The sequence below is a fragment of the Gymnoscopelus microlampas genome (assembly GCF_963454915.1).
Source record: "Gymnoscopelus microlampas genome assembly, chromosome: 16".
Classification (NCBI taxonomy): domain Eukaryota; kingdom Metazoa; phylum Chordata; class Actinopteri; order Myctophiformes; family Myctophidae; genus Gymnoscopelus; species Gymnoscopelus microlampas.
This window is the reverse complement of record NC_139953.1, coordinates 3,455,745-3,481,488: the sequence shown is the minus strand read 5'-3', so window position 1 is coordinate 3,481,488 and position 25,744 is coordinate 3,455,745. Positions and strand designations below refer to the sequence as shown.

Sequence of the window (25,744 nt, the reverse complement as noted above, 5' to 3'; positions counted from 1 at the left end):
TTAAGTAGAAGTATCAATAATGCAATCTCTTTTACAAGTAAAATTCCGGAATTCAAAATTTACTTGAGTAAAAGTACAAAAGTATTGGTATCAAGATGTACTTAAAGTATCAAAAGTAAAAGTACTAAAATGTTTGAAAATAGCAGATCTACAAGCTCACAACGCATCGTGAATAATTAGAATGTAATTGAAATGTATAAAATGTAAAAGATCTGCAAAATTTTTATATATTTATTTAATAAAAAAAATGTATAGCTTCCTCTGCTCCTAGGATCGGTTGATTGCAAATGTCACTGATAGGATCTGATCCTTGTACTCCCATTGGTTGATTGCAGTCACTGATCTAGAATCTAAACTTAAGATTTTATTTTGCTGTGGAATCTCAAAAACTAAAAGTTTCTATAATGTACACATTTAAAAAGAACATAACAAAATAAATCATCTTTCCTCAACTGCTTTATTGAAAACCTACATTTAATAAAAATGACATTCCAATCTGGATAAGCTTTTCTGAATTAAACATTTTTAGCTCCACCTTCATATTTACAATAAATGCAGAACAAACACACAAGTCCAAACATAATGACCACATAACTCAATCATTTAGTATTTACATTTACTTTTCCTTGATTGAAGTTTGAATAAAACGGAATTCAAATACAACTGTAACCCTCGTATGAACACAACATACATTAAAAGACATTAATGACATTAATTAAAACTATTAAAAAGCAAAAGTAGAAAGAGTTTTCCCCTGAGAATGCCACATGTACGCACAGTCGCACACACACAACAAAAACATACCAATTTATGTTTATTAAAACTCCTGTGCAATTCAACTTCTAAAATAAGTGAGTGACCTGCTTTCTGTCACAATTTAATGAAATTCAAACATTAGAGGTTTTAAATTTCACCTCGAGAACAACTAATAGTGTTAAAATACTGTGCACACTGCACGAAAATAACAATTACATTACTTTAACCCATTTAGACCGGGAATGCATCTGTGTCATTTTTAGATTTCTTTGGCTATTCAAAAATAGCAGATATACATACAGATACGACACAAGCTCATAGCGTGGCACCCGAGTACCCGAGTGCAGCCCTATGAGCTTGTAGATCTGCTATTTTAGAAAGATCGTGAAAGTTTGTGCAAATCTTTGATCGTATATATATTTTAAAGCAAACATTTGTAACTCAAATCTTTGCTTCTACAAATGTCTTCTAAATCCTAACAGTTTTTTGAAAAAAAGCTTACGTTGCTATGATCAGTGGTTCTCAAACGTTTTTTTTAGGACCCCCAAAATTGTATTTGGCCGTGGACCCCCATCTCAAAATATGTTGTTCCAGGGACCCCCGAGGCAAAGATTTGAGTTGAAAATATTCCCTTTAAAAATATATATATTCATAGATTTGCACAAATCTTCACGATTAAAAAAAAATAGCAGATCTACAAGGTCATAGCGCGTCACTCGGTGCCACACTATGAGCTTGTAGATCTGCCATTTTTGAAAAGCCAAAGTATAAAATAATGGTTTAAGTGGTTACACAGATGCGTTCCCGGTTTTAATGGGTTAAAAGCTCAAATATTCTCAACTTGTCAGCAAAAGGCGAGGGGTCTTGCTTGCGCGTCACAGTGCTTTTAACCAAGAGGGTCTCATTATCATAGCCTCGCTGTCAGGTAGAAACTTTTTTTTGGGGGGGGGGTGAAAATAGCAGATCTACAAGCTCACAATGTGTCACAATGCGACGCGTTGTGAGCTTGTAGATCTGCTATTTATGCTACTTTTGCCCGACAGCAACGATACATGGCAGCAAATAACGGAGGAAAAAAAAAAACGTTGCATGGAAACCGTCCCTGTTTGCCAAGGTGGTTCCGCCGGTGTGATCATTGCCTAAGGCTGACCTTATATAGTACGGCGGTGATATACTGTAAGCAACACAGCTGCAGCTAATCAACTTAATGATGGGTGTGTTAGACTAGGTTTTTCAATGTGCATGGACAACACTGCTGACTTTACTGCAGAGGTTCCCGTTTTAGCGCGAGACCCAAAAGAGAAATTGTAGTCTCCCCAGCACCCAAATGTGCTATGGCCGGCTTGCTAACCGGCCATGTTTTTTACCTTAACTGGAAAACAAACTACAAAGTTAGCCTAGAGTTTCACGGCAGCAAACTGCTTAAATGCTAGCATCCATATTCTGGGGCGAAAATTCAGTGAAAATAGCTGCGCGTGTGTGTGTGTGTGTGTGTGTGTGTGTGTGTGTGTGTGTGTGTGTGTGTGCCCATTAAAAATGTGAAAGCTGAGATCTGTGTCATTCTAGATTTAACGTTGGTTATTCAAAAATAGCAAGATGCACTAGCTTGCACATCTGCTATTTTTGAACATTTAAAAAAAAATCTGTTGTGTTTTCTTTTTTAACGGAAATCCTCTCTTCTGGGGGGTCCCTGGCACAAAACATTTTCAAATGGGGGGGTCCCCGGCCAAATTACATATCATTCCGGGGATCCTCCTTGGCACAAAAAAGTTTGAGAACTGCTGATTTGGAAGGCATTTGTAGAATTGTGCCTCAGGTGTTGATGTGTGCGTTAAACAGGTTTGGTGGTGCTGGTGTAAACGCTGCTGTCATCGCTGAAGGGGGCGTGGGGGATGCTGGTGGCCACAGGCTGGTGCCGGGAGCGGTCTCGCCTGGCCTTGATGAAGCAGTACGACAGTATGGCCAACACCGCAAAGATGGATACCGCCAGCACCACCGCCACGGCTATGGAGCCTGGGGGGGAGGGGGAATAATCGTTGAGTGTCGGATGAGAACCTGCTTATGTCCAAAAAACTTTCCTTTTTGTCATTTTATTTTTTTAACAATTAAAATAGTGAAAATAGCCTATCTACAAGCTCGAGCTTTTTTTTTCACTACTTTTGTGCGATACTCTTGTATGACGAAGTATATGGAGTTAATGGACGAAGAAACAAAAAGTTGTCTATCATGAAAAAATGTAGTATGGGAAAAGTTAAAGTTAAACTTAAAAGACACATTTTCAACCCAACACACATACGTAAAGGGTGTTCAATAGCACTGACAAAAGCAGCTAACTCCATCGGATCCTCAAACTTTCTGCTAAACCAGCAAAGTCCACCGGAGTTAGCTGGTTTTGACTCCAGGCTCCACCCCCTTTTGACCTCCAACCTCACTGTGAGCTTGGAAGTCCATTCAGCTGTTTTTATCAATGTAACTGCCATAATGGTTTGTAATTTGTTACATTTTTCATTTCTATACGCAATATCATTTATTTGTCCTAAACTTGGGTTTACCAGGTATTTGTTGCACCGGAAGATCTAATTGTCTTGATCAAGCCGGAACGCTTTATAAGGTGTAGTTTCATGCCGATCCACAAGCGTGTTACACTGATACACTTCCGCTCACTAAGGAGCGTATTGTTGTTTGAGCGTGTGCGGGACGGAATAAGGTACTTGTCTTTGCTTTAAAAATGTGTACATTTACGTTCCTATCGTGTGTCTTTATGTTGATTTCATGTATTTTGTTCCAGTTGTGCGTTGCTGTTGTCGTCCGTGGATGCACTCTCATTCCCTTTGGTTTATGTGCAGTCAGCGAGGTGTGTTTGTGATTCAGTCATGTTTTCGTTACATTCATGTTGTTTATACTTTAATGTTCCATTATTTATGTGTGTGTATTGTTTATGCTTTGTTTTGTACAGTTTTACGTTGTTGGATTGTTTGCCAGTAAGAGTGCAATAAATCTACCAGTATGAAGAACAACCTGAGTCGTTTATGGGACCAAAGGCAGTGATAATCAATGATGAACAAAACCTCCTAACTCCACTTTTGGAGACAGAACATTTGGAGAGAACATTTTGGATATCTCTGCCAGACAGCAGAGATATGCTGGTAATCCAGCCTGACGCGGGTTCGACTCCTGATCCCAACGACCTTTGCTGTGTGTCACCCCCCCCCCCCATCTCTCTCCCCATGTCCTGTCAGTCTACTATCCTAGCAGTAAAGGTAGAAAAAGCACTCAAAAATGTCTTTAAAAAAAACCTGCCTACCTAGTGACATCATCGTTAGGCAGGATTTTTTGTGTTTTAAAACAAAAAAAAATATTTGGATTTATATTAACGCGAGAACAATGGCTTCCATTATAGCATGCCAACTTTCCAGGAATAGAAAGCCTGCAGTTTCTATTAGCTTGGATTCCCCGTCGATGATGTCACTGGTAGACGGGACTCTGAACTGTCCACAGCCCTCCTCTGAGACACAGAGTGAGTAGACAGACATGGTGTCATCTTATAATGAGCATTAATGAGGACCAATTATACAAAAATAAGGTTAGCGTATGTCCATTTATCAATACTTTTTGACATTTCAAGCGGTAAATATTATACTTTAGTCTGGTGATTCTTACCTGATTCAGTCTCGTCTTCTTCTTCCTCAAAGCGTTCAAACATTCCTCTGGCGAACACATGACGTTCTGTAAGACATAACATACATGACTCATCATTTCATATGAACACATGACTCATCATTCATATGAACACATGATTGTTATGTGAGACATTAATCCATTCAAGCATCGGTGTCATTTTAAGATTTCTTTGGCTATTCAAAAATAGCAGATACACAAGCTCATAGCGTGGCACCGAGTGCCGTGCTATGAGCTTGTAGATCTGCTATTTTTGAAAAATCTTGGATAATTTGTGCAAATATTTGAATATATTTTTGAAGGGATCATTTGTAACTCAAATCTTTTCATGGGGGTCCCTGGAACTAAACATTTTGAGATAGGGCCAAATACATATCATTTTGGGGGTCCTTGACATGAAAAAGTTCGAGAACCACTGATATAGAAACACACATTTTTCAAAAAACTGTTAGGATTTAGAAGACATTTGTAGAATCCCCAGAAGCAAAGATGTGAGTTAAAAATGTTCGCTTAAAAAATATATAGATTTAGACACCCTATATTTTTTTGTTTTTGTCGCATTCCTAAGCCAATAATTTGATGACCGGCAGTGGCCGGTCATGACACACACACACACACACACACACACACACACACGGTTATATAGTGACCTGTGACCCCGCGGCAGGTGCTCGTGCAGGTGTCCTCTTCGTCAAAGTTGTTGTCATTTCCGTCACAGCCTCCGTAGGTGAAGCGGTGACACTGCTGGTCCAGAGGGTCATAGTACCAGCGGGTGTGGCTAGCTCGACACGCCCCTGTCCTAGGAGGCTCCGTACAGCGAGCTACAAAAAAAAAAAAACAGACACACATGCACCATTCATATTTAAATGAGAATTGATTTTTGAAAATCGCTTTGAATCGAAAACATTTTTTTTTTTACCAAATCGTGACGTCGAGAATCGGAATCGAATCGTGAGATAGCAGAAGATTCACAGCCTGTTTTCAATGAGTCCAACATTCATTACAAGATACAAGATATCAGTCACCAGAAACAGGGATTTTCAATGAGTCTAACACGGTTCAATTTGAGTATGAAGTTACTGACCTCAGAAGTGTATTTTTTTTTATCCCACGATTTTGTAACCCCATTTTTTACACCCTAGGGAACATGGGGAGAACATGCAAACTCCACACAGAAAGGCCCTTTCGCCAACCCAACCTAGGGTATGGGCACTGATGACGCGGAGGAGAGAACACGCCCCCAGCGCCCACAGTGTCCCCCTGCGGGAATCGAACCCAGGACCTTCTAGCTGTGAGGCGACAGCGCTCAGAAGTGTTTTAAAGTGAAATACTGTATAAACCCTCCAGACTTTGTAAACTGGACCTGAGTTGGCTCTGTACTTGGACCGCTTTTTTCCCCCTACACCAAATCTCTTCCGTCAAAAATAGCTACAAGCTACAACGCGAGCTTGTAGATCAGCTATTTTTGGCTAATGTTCCCCCCCAGAATATGGATGCTGGGGTTCAAGACAGACAGACAGACAGACAGACAGACAGACAGACAGACAGACAGACAGAGAATAAACTCACCTCTCTTCTGATTGACATCGATGTCCAGGAGACGACTGAATGTCTTATTGACTGAAATCAACACAAATAGTATACATCAGTTACTCTGTGTGTGTGTGTGTGTGTGTGTGTGTGTGTGTGTGTGTGTGTGTGTGTGTGTGTGTGTGTGTGTGTGTGTGTGTGTGTGTGTGTGTGTGTGTGTGTGACAAAACATTTGCGCAAAACGTAGCTCTACAGAAAGAAACTAAGCGAAAAGTGTATTGTGTGTTTACTAAACTAAAATCACAGAGAAGGTCGTTCTTAGTTGTAGTCTTTCTCAGTATTTCATTCGTATCATTTAGCTGTGCCTGTTTTAAGCCCCATAACCCATTGTAAAAAAACTTTAAAAATAGTGAAAATAGCCAATCAACGAGCTTATAGATCTGCTATTTTGGCTATTCTTCTGAGGTTCTTTTAATCACGCCCCTGACACTAAAACTAATAAGAACCTAAACTAAACTGGCAAACCCACTTCAAACGCTTTTAGGCATGTTTTACTATAAACATTTCTTTAAAGAAAGTGGGGTCCGGACACTCGGTCAGGGCACTCGGTGACACTGTGTCACCGAGTGCCGCGCTATGAGCTTGTAGAATGTAGATCTGCAATGTTTTTTAAACCTTGAACATTTTTACAAATCTTTGAATATATATATATATATATATATATATATATATATATTAAAGCAAACATGTTTAACTCATATCTTTGCTTCTGGGGGGTCACTGTCACAAAATATGAGATGGGGGGGTCCGCAGCCAAATATGTATCATTCTGGGGGTCCCTCACATGAAAAAGTATGAGAACCACTGGATTTAGGCATAAGTGTGTGTGTGTCTTACGTTTGTCACAGTTGTTTTCATCTGAAGCGTCGGTACACTGTGTGACGCCATCACACTCCAGACCTCTCTGCAGACAGCAGCCACTCCCACACACAAACTGACCTGGCTGGCACGCTGCTCCGCACAACTCCCCTACACACACACACACACACACACACACACACACAGCTTTGTATCATTATACTTGCGAGGAATCGGAGGATATCAACATTTTTAGGACAGTGATTTTATGACTGCCATTTTCTATAGATTAGATAGATACAAAGGAAGTGACATCATCATCACGTAGAGGTTACCTGTGTTTGGTAGAATGCTGCGTGTCCCGGATGGAGCTGTGAGAAAAACACACACTTTATTAACACACATTCATTATACACTCACAGTAAACAAACCAACATACAGTATAAGTGTATACAGGGTATCTGCACATTTATAAAGTGACAATGTAATGAATTTTAAGACCTTTGTTTTCCGTCTAATATGAAAAAAAATAAAAACTAATAATAAGACCATTGCTATGTCAAAAGTAACCAACAGAATCATTTGAACCACTTAGCTTTGGCTATTCAACAATATGAGCTTGTAGATCTGCTATTTTTGAAAAATCGTGATAATGTGTGCATATCTTTGAATATATATATTTTTTGAAGAGAACATTTTTAACTCAAAACATTTTCAGATGGGGGTCCGCGGCCAAATGTATATTTAGGGGTCCTTGGATTGAAAACCACTGAGCTAGTATATCAGTTATTTTCGGTGAGTGTTGTCCCTAGGTGTTATACCTGGCAGTCCATGGCATGCAGTGGAGCAGTCCGTCTCTGTCAGGTAGTTGTTGAGGTTTCCTTTACAGCCTCCGTAGGTGAACTGCTCACAGCGCTCCGAGGTCACGCTGTAATGCCACCGCACGAACGCTGCACGACACGGGCCCACCTGCGCCGCTGCTTCACAATGCACTGTGGGGGGAGGGGGAGAGAGAGAGACAGACAGACAGACAGACAGACAGACAGACAGACAGACAGACAGACAGACAGAGGGAGAGAGACACACACAAAGAGACAGACAGACGAGAGGTCAAAAGGTCTTTAGTGTTTCTTCTCAGTTTGAATAAATCCTCAGTGTTTGTGTGTGAGAGGGTCAAGAGGTCATATGGTCTAAAGCTGCAATCCAGGACTTATTGAAATCTTAAATAGACCAGTTAATAGACCTACTGGTTGATGAAAATGTGTGCGAATCTTTGAATATATATACATTTTTAACTCAAATCTTTGCTTCTGGGGGTCCCTGGAACAAAATAATTTCAGATGGGGGTCTGTGGCCAAATATGCATATAATTTTGGGGGTCCTTGATATGAAAAGGTATATTGAGCACCACTGATATTATAGCAACATATGTTATTTTTCTTTTAAACTGCTAGGATTTAGAAGACATTCGTAGAATCCCCAGATGCAAAGATTTGAGTTAAAAATGTTCTCTTTAAAATATATATATATATTCAAAGATTTGCACACATTTTCACGAATAGCCAAAGAAATCTAAAAATGACACACAGATGCTTTCCCGGTCTTAATGGGTTAAGAAAAGTGCATTCAATGAGAACATCCTCCCTTTCAGCTGTGAGCTTGTAGATCTGCAATCTTCGGTGCGTGACATGCTTCCATAGAACACATGCTTGCTGCTATTGAATCCCAATGACTGTCGACTGAGAACTTTAAATCAATTCAGACTACAAGTCCTTCCCACCAGACGCGAGGAGGAGAGGAGACGGCCACTATATTTCCACACTCACTCCAGAGGGACACATTTATCGCTGTATTTTCATTCTATAGCAAAAATAAACAGATCTACAAGCTCAAAGCGCGTCCCAGCCCGATGCGTTTTGATCTTGTAGATCGGCGATTTTTTAATTTAAATCCAGATTTTTTTTTGCTATTTTTAAATTGGAATCCTGAAAAGTAATTTTTTTATTTAATTTCAAATGCATTTAGTTGTACTTATATGAACTTTTTGAACTTAAATACAAATACATTGGACATAAAAAAGACAATAGAATTGTAATACTAGTCATTGAGCTACTAATATAGACTGAAGTGATTAAAGCGGGTCATGTTGACAGCTGAAATCAATAATATATCAGTATTCCGAATATTAACCTGCGCCCGCATTAAGTGAAGGACGGGGCCTCATGTGGCCCTCAGGCCGCCAGTTGCCCATGTATGATATAGCAGCATGTCATCATGATAGAATAGCGGAACTAGTAGCAAAAAACATAAAACTGGTGGAAAGTAACTAAGTACATTTACTTTAAGTACTGTACTTAAGAAACCTTTTGAGGTATTTGTACTTTACTTGAGTATTTCCAATTTTAAATACGTTTACTTCTACTCCACTACATCTCAGTGGCAAATATTATACCTTTATTCCACTACAATTATTTGAAAACTTTAGTTACTAGTTACTTTGTAGATTTTGATTATTATTACCATACATACGTTAACCACTTCAGCCCTGTATAGATACATTTCGGCCATTTGAAAATAGCAGATCTACAAGCTCACAATACGTCGCATTGTGAACAATTTTTATACATTTGAAAACATTCTGCATAATGAGTACTTTCTACTTTTGGTACTTTACGTACATTTTGATACCAATACCTTTGTACTTTTTAGCTTGTGCCTTGTAGATCGGCTATTTTCAAATGGACGAAATGTATATAGGGCTGAAGTGGTTAATGTATGTTTTGCAATAATAATCAAAATCAACAAAGTAACTAGTAACAAAACATTTCAAGTAATTGTAGTGGAGTAAAAGTACAATATTTGCCTCTGAGATGTAGTGGAGTAGAAGTAAAAGTATTGGAAATTGGAAATACTCAAGTAAAGTACAAATACCTCAAAATTGTACTTAAGTACAGTATTTAAGTGAATGTACTTAATTACTTTCCACCACTGCCCGCAGCCAAGGGGGAATTCCCCTTCAGAGAAGTGTCTGTATATTAGAGATAAGAGAGCCTGCACCTTTAACTCTAGCCTAGAGGAAACCTTTATGACGAAGGCCATTAAATACGAACCACTCCTACATGCCATCTCACAGCTGGGCTATAGGTGCAGACTATTTGTTTTTACATTTGCCAGCCTATGACACACCCACAGACTGGTTGTCAGAGGGTTTCAACAACTTGGGATGCCCCAGAAAGGAGGCAAAGTATTGTGCCGTCTCTGGCCGATTGGAAACACTGTTACTAATACGTATCATGAAGACATATGCCATGATTCTGTGAATGTGTAACCGTACCTTTAATATTTGTGTCCTTGTATGCTCTCCTTGCTAAAGTGCGTGCGTGCGTGCGTGCGTGCGTGCGTGCGAGAGAGGGGTGATTCAGGATCATGTCCAACCTGTCTGACTGAGTTACAGTGGATCAGAGGGTGTGGCCACCGATGGGGTGTGGTCACAACGAAACTGCCGGTGTTTGTGTGTGTGTGTGTGTGTGTGTGTGTGTGTGTGTGTGTGTGTGTGTGTGTGTGTGTGTGTGTGTGTGTGTGTGTGTGTGTGTGTGTGTGTGTGTGTGTGTGTGTGTTTGTGTGTGTGTGTGTGTGTGGGTTCAGTTTCAATTCACCCCTGGGAATTAATAAAGTATTTCCATTCCATGCGTGTGTGACTGAAAGGCAGTTATTAAGATGTGTAGCTTTTGCAATGAACTCACTTGAATGGCATACTTAAGCCATGCGACTGCGTTCCTGATGCATTAGTCTGTATTATGTAATCTAACCGTCACCCTAACCCTATGTAATAATAACTTTGTGGTGCTTTTCGTATGTGGATGTCACTCTTTAAAAAAAAGCATTCAGAACCGCCTTTCCCATAGCAACCTCACTTCATTTAACTATATTTAAGGGGCGACCAGTGGCTCTGGAGGTAGAGTGCCCCCTCTTGGGAATCGGAAGGTTTTCGGTTCGATCCCCGGCTCCCCCTGGGTTAGTGTGGAAGTGTCCTCGAGCAAGGCACTTGAACCGCTAACTGCTCCTGACGAGCAGGTTGGTGCCATGCATAGTGTGTGTGTGTGTGTGTGTGTGTGTGTGTGTGTGTGTGTGTGTGTGTGTGTGTGTGTGTGTGTGTGTGTGTGTGTGTGTGTGTGTGTGTGTGTGTGTGTTTGTGTGTGTGTGTGTGTGTGTGTTGCGCATAAGCACTTTGGATAAAGGTGCCATATTTACCATTTAACCGCCTAGTCCCGGTTCTAGCCATGCCAGCAGTAAGCGGGCATTTACACTTAGTTGCTGGCATCGTGCAACGAAGATAGCCGATCTACAAGCTACAAGTAATGTCTGATTGAAGCTACAACTTGGCGTGAGGTCTCCTCTACGTGTAATGTTTGGGTTACGGGAAAGATTAGACTAATAAACAACTTTTCAGGTCAGGTTTTCATGCCAGCATGTTGCTAGCTCTCCAAAAAAGAAGAAGCTAAAAATAGCAGATCTACAGGCTCACAAAGCTTTGTGAGCCTGTAGATCGACACCTACAAGCCTGTATGTGTGCCATTTTTCAAAATTCTTGAAGGTCTTTGACTTTACAGTGAGCGCTACCGACTGCGCCACCGTGCCCCCATGATTAAAGTTTTCTAAGTCACGTTTTGGTCAAATTGACATTGTTTGCCAAACTCTACTCTCCTAACACTGCTGCATCATTGTGCCTTACTGCCTATGTCCTAAGCCAATCAGAATGCTTGTTACATTCCAAAACCGACTTAGGCAATTAAGCTATGAGGCTACATGTTTGACTTAGGCAGACATTATTTTGAATGTAACAAGCATTCTGATGGATGAGGACATAGGCATTAGGCAGGATGAATCAGCAGTGTTAGGAGAGTCGAGTGAGGCAGATATAAATAAAGGCAGATAAACATGACTTAGGCAAAATGAGTTTTGTTGACTTAGGCGTTATTTATTATTAGTTATATATCTTTTTTGTAAAGCTCAATTAAATTTTTTATTCCAGCTAGAATCTTTTTTTTCAAATTAAAGTTTTCGTTATTTCATTTAGTTTCAGTTGACTACAATACCGCTGCTCAGGAGGACCCATGTTAAAGACTACATTTCCCATGAGTACTCACAGTGGGACTGCTCAGGGCTGAGGACGAGGACGGTGACCTTGGCGGTGGCAGACAGCTGGTTGGAGTCAGTGACCTGCAGCTGGAAGACGTAGCGTCCAGGGTGCAGGTTGGACAGACCAAGCTGGTCCGACAGCTCCGTTTTCTGAAGAAAAAGAAACAATTTTACGTTTTTTTTTTTTGTATAAATCAGTGGTTATTGAACACCCTTTACGTTTGTATGTGGGTTTTACAAAGATCAAACCAATGCAAATTATTAAAACGCGCTTCTGACTAAACCTCCTAACTCCATTGGATCCTCAAACTGTCGGTCAAACCACTTAATTCCAACTTTGAAGATAGTTGTATTTTCCATCAGAGATTTGAATGACGAAGTCGGACGGAAAAGTCCGACTCAATCCGGGAACCCATCAGTGTCATTTTAGATTGTAGCTAGAGCCATTATTTTATACTTTGGCTATTTTTGAAAAATCATGAAATTTGTGCAAATCTTTGAAAATATATTTTTTAAAGCATTTGTAACTCAAATCTTTGCTTCTGGGGGGGTCCCTGGAACAAAATGTTTTGAGATGCGGGTCCGCGACCAAATACATATCATTTTGGGTGGTCCTTGAGGTGAAATGTTTGAGAACCACTGATATTATAGCAACATACGGTTTTCAGAAAACTGTTACGATTTAGAAGACATTTCACATTTGTAGATGTTTTCCTAAAAAGTTTATATTTTGGACATAGCTGGTTTCTGCCAGACAGCAGAGATTATTATTTCGTCTGTCGGGTGGAAACCTCATGTAACCAAGATTCTTCAGGATTCTAATTCAAAAATAGCAAAAAATAGCTGATCTACTAGCTCAAAACTCGAGCTTGTGGATCTGTTACTTCTGATGCTTTTGTGTGACACTGTAGTGTGATCAAGAAGGGCGTTAATTTACGAAAAAAAAAGGTTTCTGCCCCGACAGCAACGATATGTTATGTTTGATATTATGTCTGATGAAGAAGGGCATTAAGTTAAAAAATAACATAAAAGTTTAAATAGGGAGAAATATGAAAATACAAAGGTTTCTAAAAGCTGTTTTCACTGCCTTTATTTCACAATACTGAGTAGGGCTGTCACCATCATGAATTTGTTGTTGACAATTAATTGTTATACAAATAATAGTGATTAATGGTTTCATTGTTTTTGGAAATTGAATAAGGAATATAAAATACAAATGGCATTTCTATTCAATATAAACACTTATAAATAGCCAATCTGGAAGCTTGTATTGTTTCTAACACATTTTTAAAAATTACATTTTTTTTTTACCCTAAATGCCCAAAATAGGGAGTCCAGGTTGAAAGTGGTAAAAAGAGTGCGTTCATAATAATGTAAATATGACATTTGTGTTCATTGCAACCAGCTGGTTTTATACAGATGTGTTCTGACTTCTGTTGATGTTTAGTGTTCACTGTTCAGAGCCTATGTCACACCTCTGTATGCGGCTCATCTCTGGTATTCGTACAGGATTGAGGAGTATGCAGAGGCTCAGAGTGGCTTATAATGATGCTATGAGGTTGTTGCTCCACATTCCCAGATGGCATAGTGCCAGTCAATTGTTTGTGTCCACTGGTGTGCCAACGTGTGATGCACTTTTAAGACAGCTGATGTACAATTGTATGTGTCGGCTTGATGTGTCCCGAGAACAGCATCATAGAGGCTCTAACCAGCAGTGGTGGAAAAAGTACTCAATTTCTTTACTTAAGTAAAAGTATCAATATTGCACTGTAGAAATGTACTTGAGTAAAATATACTTAAAGTACCAAAAGTAGAAAGTACTCAACATGCCGAATGTCCCATTTCACAACTTTTCAAATGTATAACATGCATAAAAATCTTTTGGAAAATAGCGGATCTACAAGCTCACAATGCGTCGCATTTTTTCAAATAATTGTAGTGGAGTAAAAGTACAATATTTGCCTCTGAGAGGTAGTGGAGTAGAAATAAAAGTACTGCAAATTGGAAATACTCAGATCAAAAATAGCAGATCTACACGCTCACAACACCTCGTGTTAGAGCTTGTAGATCGGTTTGGTGTAGACTAGAGGGGGAAAAATAGCAAACCAAGTACAGAGCCACGTCAAGTTTACCAAGTATTGAGGGTTTAAAGGGCACCTTGCCATGATGTAACTCCAAAGGTGGCAAGAAATCAAAAATAATTGCTCCATTGATTAGAAATAGATGATTCTAAATATGCTCCTCATTGACTTACATTATACGGTAAAACAGCTCTCAAAGTCACTCTTTTAGCATGTAAACGAAAACGAACTAAGTTGATTCAGACAATATAGAACATCACCAAACCCAGTACTGTTTGTTTTTTTAATAACATGTTAACTTCCTGTTGATTTCGCTATTTTGAGTTGACATTTTTATAAATAAAAACAAACAGTACTGGGTTTGGGGATGTTCTATATTATCTGAATCAGCTTTGTTTGTGTTCGTTCACGTCACGCTAAAAGAGTGAGAGCTGTTTCACCGTTCAATGCAAGTCAATTCTATTCAATGGAGCAATTATTTTTTTATTTCTTGTCCACCTTTGGAGTTACATCCTGGCAAGGTAACCACACAACCCAAACCTCTACCAAAGTGGTCTTGCCCTTTAAGTGGTTAAATGTCTGAAATAAACAGAAAAAATGAATTGACACAATAGTGCTGTCAAACAAGTCTATACGAAGCAATCTATGAAATCTGTGAAAAACGTTTAATCACAATTTTATACAATATGTAGTAGGTGTCCCTGCTTCATCCCTCTCTCAGCTAAGGGGTCCTTGGCCTGAAAAACATTGAAGACCCCTATCCTAGACTTAATAAACTGGAACTGAGTTGTCACTGTACTTGGACTGCTTTTTTCTGTTTACACCAAATCACTTTGCCGAAAATAGCTGATTCCTCGCATTGTGAGCTTGTAGATTTACTATTTTCGTCTAATGTTCCCCCCATGGATGATAGGGTTTCAAGGGGTTAACAGACCCATCCCACTTCTGACAGTGGTTTTGGGGTGGCGGCCATAGCTGAATGGGTAGAGGCCGCCTGGGAATCAGAAGGTCCCAGGTCCGATTCCCGGGCCCTGGCAAAGTGTCGATGTTGTCCCTGAGCAAGACGCTTAACCCCTAACTGCTGCCCCACCTGCGCTCAAGTCTGACCACGTGAGCAGCAAGTCTCCTTGTAGACGTGTCTCTCTCTCTGTCACGGGCCGCCCCACTCCGACATCAGTAGTGAAGTAACGATCCAGATAAATATCAAACATGTCGTCGCCTTGCTAAACTAGTCATTTTTTAAAGTTTTTCAGGAAAAATAAAAAACTGATCCTAAACAAAACTATATGATATTTCTTAATCATTTCACCCAAAATGTTTATAACAAATTATGACTATTTAAATAGAAATAACACTGTCTGTCAGTTATGTAACATAAGAGATTTAAATAGGTTTCAATAGGATTAAATCTGATTTAGGCCAAAAAAAAAAAAAGCAAATGAAAATTACAAAATGGCCTAAATCAGTAAATAATTTGGCTTAAGTCACAAAACCATGTGACTTAGGCCCAAAAAAAAGCCTATTTTGGCATAAGTCACACTAGGGAGTTAGGCCATTATACGAAAAGGGGAGTGAACAGCATGATCCTTTTCAATTAGGAGATAGGCGATTTTACCAGTGGTAGCCAGTGTCATGAGGAGCTGACTTAGGCAAAAATATAATTTTCCTCAAAAAATGACTAAGGCCATTAGTTTAGCAAGGTGACGATGTTTGAAAAGTCTGTGAGCAGATTGGGAGATTGGATCGTTGGACTGCTCACACTACCTTATTTTTAAACTGATTCTGGTTAAGAATAGCGGTGGTGGGGAATGAATTTGTGTAAGAATCGCAATCGCAGGTTCAGAAACAGCATTTTCTTCTGAGTGGCTAGCCTAAGCCCATCACCTTTTGAAATAAGAATCGTTTTGATTTGAGAATCTACACTGAATCGAATCGTGACCCCAAGAATCAAAAATCAAAGACACTGAAACACTCACACGCCTAATTCAGAAGGCCATAATGAAGCCCGATTTTTGACTTAGCTGCACGTAGGTGCCGCAAACCGAAAATAACAGATCTAGTATATAAGCTCACAAGATATCCAGCACGAAGCATTGTGATCTTGTAGATCAGCTATTTTTGGTGAAAAACTCAAGTGTTTATCCCATTGAAACCGGGAGAGCATCTGTGTCATTTTAGATTTTAGTGTTGGCTGTTCAAAAATAGTAGATGTACAAGCTCACAGCGCGTCACTTCGTGCCGCGCTGCGAGCTTGTACATCTACTATTTTTATAACTTTTTTTATAACTTTTTTTTTTGTTTTTAAAACTTAAAAAAAACAAAAACATAAATCTTCTCTTGGGGTCCCTGGCAAAAAACATTTTCAGATGGGGCTGTTCCGTAGCCAAATGCCAAATCATTTTGGGGGTCCTTGGCCACTAAAACGTTTGAGAACTAGACGCGTCGCAATTCCGGGGAAATTGCAGAGTGTGGTTGCGCCGACGCCGGTCGCGGGTCGCGGCCGCCGGGAGGAATAACGTCGGAGGCTGCGCCAATTACATTGTCACGTCTCTCATGAGATCGCTTGCGTTTCATTTTGAAAGGATCGATCCACCCCAAAATAATGTTTTTGCATCAAACGGTTACATTTTGCGCATTTGTGGCGCCCCCTATGGGTCAAAGTGGAAATGCTTTTGGGAATTTGTTGAGTAAACCACCCTCGACATGTGATTTGAATTTGGGATTGACCGGACGTTTCGTTCGTGATTTCTGGCATTTTTGGTAAAACGGGCCACTCCCGCTAACTTTGGAAGCCATTTACGGACGAACGGTAAGGTCTATGAAAATGCCGTTTGGATATGTTTACCGCATGGGCTCAGAGATCGTGTGTACCGATTTGTGTGAGATTTGGAAAAAGATTGTAGGAAAAGGAGCAAAAAGTGTGTTTTGAAGAAAATTCAAAATGGCGGAAAATATATCCTGACGCAAATGGGCGTGGCCTATATGGGGAGATGCGTAATGACCCAAGGAATCCAGGGAAAAAGAAATTTTGATTTTACGACCTACGGTTCAAGAGTTATAGGCCAAAAGGTAAAGTGGGCTGTTATAGCGCCACCATGTGGCCGACTGGTGTGATTATTTTCATAATAATTTCGCAAAAAACTATTAACCTCCCCTCCAAATCTTGTAACTGTAGCCCTTACGGTTTCCGAGAAAAAAATACTTGAATGGGAGTTTTTGCAATTCCCATTAAAGTGGATGGGGAAATTTAATGCAGAAATAAATCAATATCAAAAAATCTATCCTGACGCAAATGGGCGTGGCCTATATGGGGAGATGCGTAGTGACCCAAGGAATCCAGGTGAAAAGAAATTTAGATTTTCGGACCTACGGTTCAAGAGTTACAGGCCAAAACGTAAAGGGGGCTGTTATAGCGCCACCATGAGGCCGAATGGTGTGATATTTTTTTCAATAATTTCGGACAATATTATGAATTATCCCTCCAAATCTGATAACTCTAGCTCTTACGGTTTCTGAGAAACAAATACTTGAATTTGAGTTTTTTCACTTTTCCATTAAAGTGGATGGGGACATTTAATGGCACTAATAAATTAATATCAATTAAACTATTCAACCAATCTCTTAGCCCTATACACGCGCACGATTCCCGATTTAGACGGTCATTTTGATATATGGCACAACATTGGGGGATAAAAACTGTGGGAGGAGATGCGTCTGAAAAAAAGTTTATCTATAAATAAATAAAGAGTATAGAGTACTATAGTCTGGTTGCCCTGTTGGGCAACCACACTAACTACTAGTTTAGAAGGCTTTGTAGAATCGGCCTCAGGTCCCATTGAGGCCTGAGGTTCCGATTCTGCAAAATGTCTTCTAAATCCTAAACGGTTTTCTGAAAAACCTATGTTTCTATATCAGTGGTTCTCAAACTTTTTCATGTCAAAGACCCCAAAATGATATGAATTTGGCCGCGGACCCCCATCTCAAAATATTTTGTTCCAGGGACACCCCAGAAGCAACGATTTGAGTTAAAAATGTTCGCTTTAAAAAAAAATATATATATTCAAAGATTTGCACACATTTTCACGATTTCTCAAAAATAGCAGATCTACAAGCTCGTAGCGCGGCACTCGGTGCCGCGCTATGAGCTTGTAGATCTGCTATTTTTGAATAGCCAAAGTGTAAAATAATGCTTTTTAGCTCAAGTGAAAAAGTGACACAGATGCGTTCCAGGTCTTAATGGGTTAATGATGGGTTAAAACTCAGCGTTTAGCGGTACCTCCATGACCACAGATGAGTCTCCCTCCAGCAGGCTCCAGTGGTAGCTGCTGATGCTTCCATCGGCCACGGCGTGGCTCTCTATGCCGTTCAGAATCACCTGGCCGCCGGGCTGAACCACCCTGTCGCGCCCTGCATTGGCCCTAGGGGGCATCTGGTCACCTGCAGAGAAGAAGAACACCTTATGATCGACGAATCACCTTTAGAAATGTATACGCTGTGTGTTTCCTGCTGATGAACGGGAGTCAACATAGGTGTCATTTGCGCAGGCTCTATTTGCCATGTCATATGCAGATGCAAACAACTCCATTCATGTATTTACTAAAACATTAATCGGCCAAAGTAGAGAAAATAGCCGATCTGCAAGATCTCAACACGTCACCTCATGATGACGTGTTTGCACGATGTGATTTTTGTGGATGTATTTTCTCTCCAGTCCTTTTTCTATTTTTTCCTACATGCCCAAAACAAGGATTCTTGAAAGTTGAAAGTGGTTAAATGGACATACTTACCATCCATCCATCCATCCATCCATACATACATTAACCCACCACCCCCACCCCAAAAGAAAAATAAATTGGGGACATTTCCTAAATTCCTGAAATTCCTGAGCTTAACTTCCTTGTGGAAACCATTGGAAATTTTCCAGGAAATTTGGCGACGCCCTGGAGGTGGAACAGCACATTCAGCACCTCCTACTAGGCTCTATGCACAGCAGCCATATTATCACTTCCTTCACAGGTGTTACTAATGATACTAATGAATGCTCGGTTCCATTTAGTGTAGCACAGTGGTTTCCACGACCCCCATAACTCTGAGAGTGTACAAATGGAACCAAATTTCCCTTACGGGTCCATTTGGTTCCATTTGTACACTCTCAGAGTTACACACCCGTACGGGCCCATATTTGGAAGCCCATGAGGGTCCCTGGACCCCAACTATAGACCCACTGGTGTAGCAGAGTGTTTCCAGTGAGCCAACATGCACAATATTAGCACCCTGACTCTGTTTGACAGGGTTTGATTGATTGATTGATTGATGTACTTTATTTAGTAAGACATGAGAACAGTACATGGCAGTACATAACAGTACATGGAAGTACAAATTCGCAATACAAGGTCTACTAAACTGGATAGCTCAGTTAAGCACGTAGCTTGTTTAAGATGAGATCCCCATGCACACAAATCATGTTGACATATAAGAGACAGACAGATATACACACTACTATACAGAATGTCATACAATCAGTTTACAGGTTACTGGTATGAAGTATGAAGGGTGAAAAATATGTACAAAAAAGAAAGAGAGGGGGGGGGGGTAGGTTAGGTTAGGACATGGGGTAGGTTAGGACTTGGACAGGGGCCATTTTTGAATTGCAGCCTCCTGAAGGTGTATCTTTAGGGCATTTTTGAAAGTGAGTAGGGTTTTACACTCCTTTACTCCTTTTGGTAGGGCATTCCACATTTTAGATGAATAGCATGAGAAAGAGTTCATTCCCTTTGTTGTGCCAAATCTGGGTTGAACATGGTTTGTGGAGCTGCCTCTGGTGTTATGATCATGGACTTGATTAACATTTTGGAAGTATTTTGACAAATACAGGGGGATCCCAATGTTGTGGTGTATCTTGAAGACCAGGCCCATAGCAAGTTGCTGTACTCTGTCCTCAACCCTAAGCCATCCAAGCCTAGCAAAATGGGCATGGGTTAGATGGGCTTTGTAATTGAGGCCAAGAAGTAGCCTTACAAGTTTGTTTTGGGATGTTTGGAGCCTTGTTTTTAGGGCCTTGGAGGTGTTGTGATACCATGAAGTGCATGCATAATCATAATGACCTTGTATGAGGGCCCCTACAAGAATCTTCAGAGTATTCTTACTGACTTTACGAACAAGCCTCCACATCCTCCGTGTTATTTTGTGGACCTTTTTGATCGTCTTTTCAGCGTTTTTGTCACCTGAGAGGTTTGCCTCCAAGATGGAACCCAGGTAGGTAATTTCCTCCTTTCTTGTGATAACATTTTCACCCACTTTGATCGTGAAACTCTCAGCCTTTCTAAGGTTAGGGTTGGACCCAAAGAGGATGGATTCAGTTTTACCCAGGTGTAATGAGAGTTTGTTGTCGGAGAGCCAGATGCAGATCTTGTTGAGTTCAGTGCTGAGAGTTTTCTCAACCTGCAGCCTGTCCCTGTCCGAGACCAGCAGAGCCGAGTCGTCTGCGAACAGGAACAGTTTGCAGTCGCAAGCTGAGGACATATCATTCACATATATCAGGAACAGTAGTGGTCCTAGTATGCTTCCTTGAGGAACACCACAAGTCACTGGGAGGGGAGGGGACTGGGTGCCGTTTACTTCCACCACTTGCTCCCTCCCTTCCAGGTAGGATCTCATCCAGTTCACCGACGTGTCATCAAAGCCTATTGCTTTGAGCTTATTGATCATAATTGGGTGATTAACGGTGTCAAAAGCCTTCTGGAGGTCCAGCATGACCATGCCGCAATATTTGCCCTTGTCGACATCTTGTTTGATAGAGTCGTTCAAATAGGTGCATTTCTCCTTTCCGACATGTCGCCTTTCCGACGTTGACTAACCCTAACCTTAACCGCACGCGGAAGCCACTAGTCGGAGTGGTGAGATGTCGGAATGGAAGGAAGCCTTAGTATCATTGGTAACACCTGTGAATGTCTTCATAATATGGCTGCTGTGAATAGAGCCTCTTGTGGGTGAAGGTGGACACAGGTGGCTTTGCAAAGACGTCATCTTATTTATGACAGTGCTTAACTTTTTTTTTTGATTCCGTTTGTACGCTCTCAGAGTTACACACCTGTAACGGTGCATTTTAACAGCGGGCGATTCTCGGGCGATGCCGGGCAATATCGCCCAAAATATAATGAAAGTCTATGAGAGCCGGCGATCGGGCGAAGTGGGCGGGGGGGCGATGAAAGATGGATTTTCTTTATCTTTTTGGACGATATCGCCCGGCATCGCCCAGTATTGCCCGCTGTTAAAACGCACCGTTAGGGTCCATTTGGTTCCATGTGTACTCTCTCAGAGTCACATATTCTGTAAAGGTCCGTTTGGTTCCTAACAATGAACAATTTAGCTGGGAACCCCCTCAAGGACCCATGGAGGTCCATGGACCACACTTTGACTTTTATTATTATTGAGGACAGAATGGTTGCTATGGTGATAGGATGACAACAAGCCCGGTCTTGAACCTGTGACATCGTAAATACATGGTCTGGTTATTGTACTGGCTGGACACCAGTTAGAGATTTTGTACAGGAACCAGTATAACCAGTCTAATACTGTTGTACTGGGAGCTGGCCGGTACAACCACAGTCTAATACCACTGTACTGGGGGAGCTGACCAGTACAACCAGTCACAAATTTGGGTGTTAAATTCGACCCTCACCTGACTTTCAAATGACCATACAAAACATCTGTGCAGAACTGCATTCTATCATCTCAAAAACATCTCCAAACTCCGCCCCCTTCTAACCCTGTCAGATGCAGAGAAGCTTGTCCATGCCTTTGTCTCCTCTATATCATTGGTTCTCAAAGTGGGGTCCGGGGACCCCCAGGGGTCCTTGAGGGAGTTCCAGGGGGTCCCCAGCTAAATGATAGATTAGGCACCAAATGGACCCTTATGGGTCTGTAACTCTGAGAGTGTACAAATGGAACCAAATGGACCCTAACGGGTCCATTTGGTTCCATTTGTACACTCTCTGAGTTCAATTGACATAGATTTTACAATATAAATTGCGGTCCAAGTGATAGAAATGCCATTAAATGGGGGTCTGTAGCCCTAATGCATGTCAAACTGAGGGTCCTTGAAATTAAAATGGTTGAGAATCACTGCTAGAGCCGTAAAAAATCTTCTCTTATGGGGGTCCCTGGCATATCTTTTGAAATGGGGGTCCGCGGGCTAATAAGGGTCAATTTGGGGGTCTTTGACATGACAAAGTTTGAGAACCACTGCTCTAGACTGGACTACTGCAACGCACTCTTCCTTGGGATTCCTGGCAAAAGTATTCAGAAGCTGCAATACATCCAAAACAGCGCTGCCAGGGTCCTAATGAGAGTGCGTATAAGCATGATCATATAACACCGGTCCTATTTTCACTGCTCTGGTTCCCCGTCTCAGCCAGGATCGACTACAAAAGGTCCTGCTGATCACCCACAGCTGCATAAATGGACATGAATTAATTAAGCCCCCACAGAATTCCACCCGCACCCTCAGATCTGCGAGCAGATTCCTCCTCGATGTCCATTGGTACAAATCTACGTACTATGGGGGACCGGGCCTTCTGCTCGGCAGCACCGCGCCTGTGGAACAGCCTTCCTATTGAACTGAGAGCACCACAGACCCTGGACTCTTTTAAAATAGGCCTGAAAACATTTTTGTTTCAGAGGGCATTTTCGTGTTGAATTGTTGTTTAGTCACATCTGTTTTTTTTTAAAAGCTTTATATGATTGATGATGTTTTACCATGTGGCACTCTGAGATTCCTTGTGAATGAAAAGTGCATTACAAATAAAATGTGTTATTATTAATATTATTATTATTACCACAGTCTGATACTGTTGTACTGGGAGCTGACCAGTACAGCCACAGTCTGATACAGGTGTACTGGGGGAGCTGACCAGTACAACCACAGTCTGATACAGGTGTACTGGGAGTTGACCAGTACAACCACAGTCTGATACTGTATTCTATTGGGAGAAGAAAAAAATCCTATGCATCCTTACCAGACAGGCCCTCGGGCGGTCCCTTCAGGTACTTCTCATAGACCGACTGCAGGATGTAGTTGACGAAGCCCACTTTGTTGACAAAGCGGCAGGCGTATCTCTGCTGGTGCACGCAGTCGAACAGGAAACAGGTGTGGCTGCTGGTGGTGGTCTTGCCAGCCGTGTGGTTGGTGGTCTCCACCAGGGCCAGGTTGCAGCGGGGGTCCTGACAGCAGGCGCTCACACACTCCTGAACCAAGCGGACCGGCGGGGAGCTCAGGTACGAGGCTCCGGACCTCACCGCGTCCTCGGTGTCCAGGACGAAGTTCTGCTGAGCCTCCTATGGGACCGTATGGAAATGACATGTCACGGTTATTGTGGCAACGATAATAGCTGTTAACGATATTATCGCGATGAACAAAATATGCTTAAACCTTTAAAATGCCACTATTGTTAAAGGGATAGCCCCCCCCAAAATGTTTTTTTTTTAATTGATTAGTCACCCCATGGAGACTTGAATTCATGGATATCTTTTAGTTTTTGTCGCATTCCTAAGCCAATAATTTGATGACCGGCAGCGGTTCCGGTAGGAGACACAAAGAGTCTCCTTTGTGTCTCCTAGCGGAACCGCTGCCTACCGGTCCGCTGGTCATGTAATTTTTGGCTTAGGAATGAGACAAAAACATTCATCATCATTTTTTTGGGTGAACTATCCCTTTAACCACTTGAACACCCAGCATCCCAATTCTAGGGGGGAATGTTCGCCAACAAATAGCAGATTTACAAGCTCACAACGTGTTGCAACACATTGTGAGCTTGTAGATCTGCTATTTTTAGCAAATCGATTTGAGTGAAATCAGAGCGTACCAAATAACGATTATCAGACCCATCCCCAGTGGTGTAAAGTAAATAAGTATCCAATTTCCAATACTTTTACTTATACTCCACTACATCTCTGAGGCAAATATTGTGCTTTTACTCCACTACAATTATTTGAAAACTTTAGTTACTAGTTACTTTGTAGATTTTGATTATTATTAGAAGACATACATTAACCCCTTCAGCCCTATATACATTTCGGCCAGATGAAAATAGCACATCAAGCGACGCATTGTGAGCTTGTAGATCGACTATTTTCAAAAGATTTTTATACATTTGAAAATTGGGTAATGGGACATTCTGCATAATGAGCACTTTTACTTTTGGTACTTTTAAGTACATTTTGATGCCAATACTTGTGTACTTTCACTCAAGAACATGTTGAATTCTGGACTTTTACTTGTAACAGAGCATTTCCACATTGCTGTATTGATACTTTTACTCAAGCAAATAGGCTCCATGTACAGCAGCCATATTATCACTTCCTTCACAGGTGTTACCAATGATACTAATGAAGGCTCTGTTCCATTTAGTGTAGCACAGTGGTTTCCACGACCCCCATAACTCTGAGAGTGTACAAATGGAATTTGTACACTCTCAGAGTTACACACCCGCAAGGGTCCATATTTGGAAGCCCATGAGGGTCCCTGGACCCCAACGGCCCAACTGTAGACCCACTGGTGTAGCAGAGTGTTTCCAGTGAGCCAACATGCACAATATCAACACCCTGACTCTGTTTGGTCAGAATGGAAAAGAGCCTTCATTAGTATCATTGGCAACACCTGTGAATTTCGTGATAATATGGCTGCTGTGAATAGAGCCTATTACATTTGAGTACTTTCCCCCACCACTGGTCCCATCATCATCCCTACCTTGAAGCCCCCATCAGACCCAGAACAGGACCCCCGCTGCTCTCGCTGTCCTCTGACGCACAGAGCGCACAGCAGCGCGCACGCCCACAGCACCGCGCGCACACAGGACATCATTGGTAAACTTTATAAACACTGTTAAAAAACTCTCCCATTAAAATTGGTTCCTTAAAGTCCCGATGCAAAGTGACTTTGGGTACTTAGAAAAGCGCTATATGAATTTGAGCTATTATTATAATTATAATTATAATTATAATTATTATTATTATTATTAAAATCGTCCAGAGTGGCAAGGTAGTCGCGTTTTTTTAATGGCGTTGACGGTGATAATAATAATAATAATAAAAAAGTAGCCTAATAACCGTCTGAATTCAACAAAAAATAATAACAACGGCAATAATAAGAAAATAAAACGTCTAAATGCCTGGCGTTTAAAAAGTCCTCAGCGTTCAGCAGTATCCCTGTCAAGAAGTGCGTCTCGCTTTTTACTCCGTTTATTATAAATAATATCAACAGTAATAATAACTGTCCGAATTCCAATAAAAACACAAGACAATGAATAAATAAGTCGAAGGGTTTCCTTAGAGAAAAGAAATGGCGTTTTGTTTGCTTCCTATAGACAAAAAGGTGGAGCGACGGTGTTTTTTATGGACGCATGTCTGTCTCTGACAGGCGTGTCTCTCTCTCGCTCTCTATCTCTGTAGCTCTACTCTCTCTGTCTGTCTGTCTGTCTGTCTGTCTGTCTCTCTGTCTCTCTGTCTCTCTCTCTCTCTCTCTCTCTCTCTCTCTCTCTCTCTCTCTCTCTCTCTCTCTCTCTCTCTCTCTCTCTCTCTCTCTCTCTCTCTCTCTCTCTCTCTCTCTCTCTCTCTCTCCTCTCTCGCTCTCGGCTCTGAGTTGTACTTCGTCGTACGGCGGTGTCGCGCGACGAAAACACCAGATTTACAAGCTCACAGGGTTG

The 25,744-nt window shown here is 41.2% G+C and overlaps 2 protein-coding genes across 2 annotated transcripts in view; one reads left to right on the top strand and one right to left on the bottom strand.

The window, feature by feature from the left end:
• The window catches only part of LOC311063456 (protein NLRC3-like), a 621,663-nt gene that overhangs the window by 282,013 nt on the left and 313,906 nt on the right, over positions 1-25,744 (top strand). The window lies entirely within an intron of this gene.
• spint1b (serine peptidase inhibitor, Kunitz type 1 b) lies at positions 439-25,511 on the bottom strand. Its single transcript, XM_084082936.1, has 11 exons — positions 24,790-25,511; positions 23,060-23,378; positions 18,319-18,479; positions 11,970-12,111; positions 7,644-7,814; positions 7,158-7,193; positions 6,862-6,993; positions 6,004-6,054; positions 5,085-5,255; positions 4,417-4,482; positions 439-2,769 (listed from the first exon to the last, which is right to left on the bottom strand). The coding sequence occupies exons 1-11, from the start codon at positions 24,901-24,903 to the stop codon at positions 2,588-2,590; spliced, it is 1,545 nt and encodes a 514-aa protein (XP_083939062.1). The 5' UTR covers positions 24,904-25,511; the 3' UTR covers positions 439-2,587.

Bases quoted from the DNA above. Each gene is read 5' to 3' on its own strand.
- spint1b (XM_084082936.1), bottom strand. From the start codon at position 24,903: ATGATGTCCTGTGTGCGCGCGGTGCTGTGGGCGTGCGCGCTGCTGTGC. The intron at 18,480-23,059 runs GTAAGGATGCAT...TCTTCTCTGCAG, and splicing joins ACCGCCCGAGGGCCTGTCTG to GTGACCAGATGCCCCCTAGG. The intron at 6,055-6,861 runs GTAAGACACACA...TGTTGATTTCAG, and splicing joins TGAAAACAACTGTGACAAAC to TCAATAAGACATTCAGTCGT.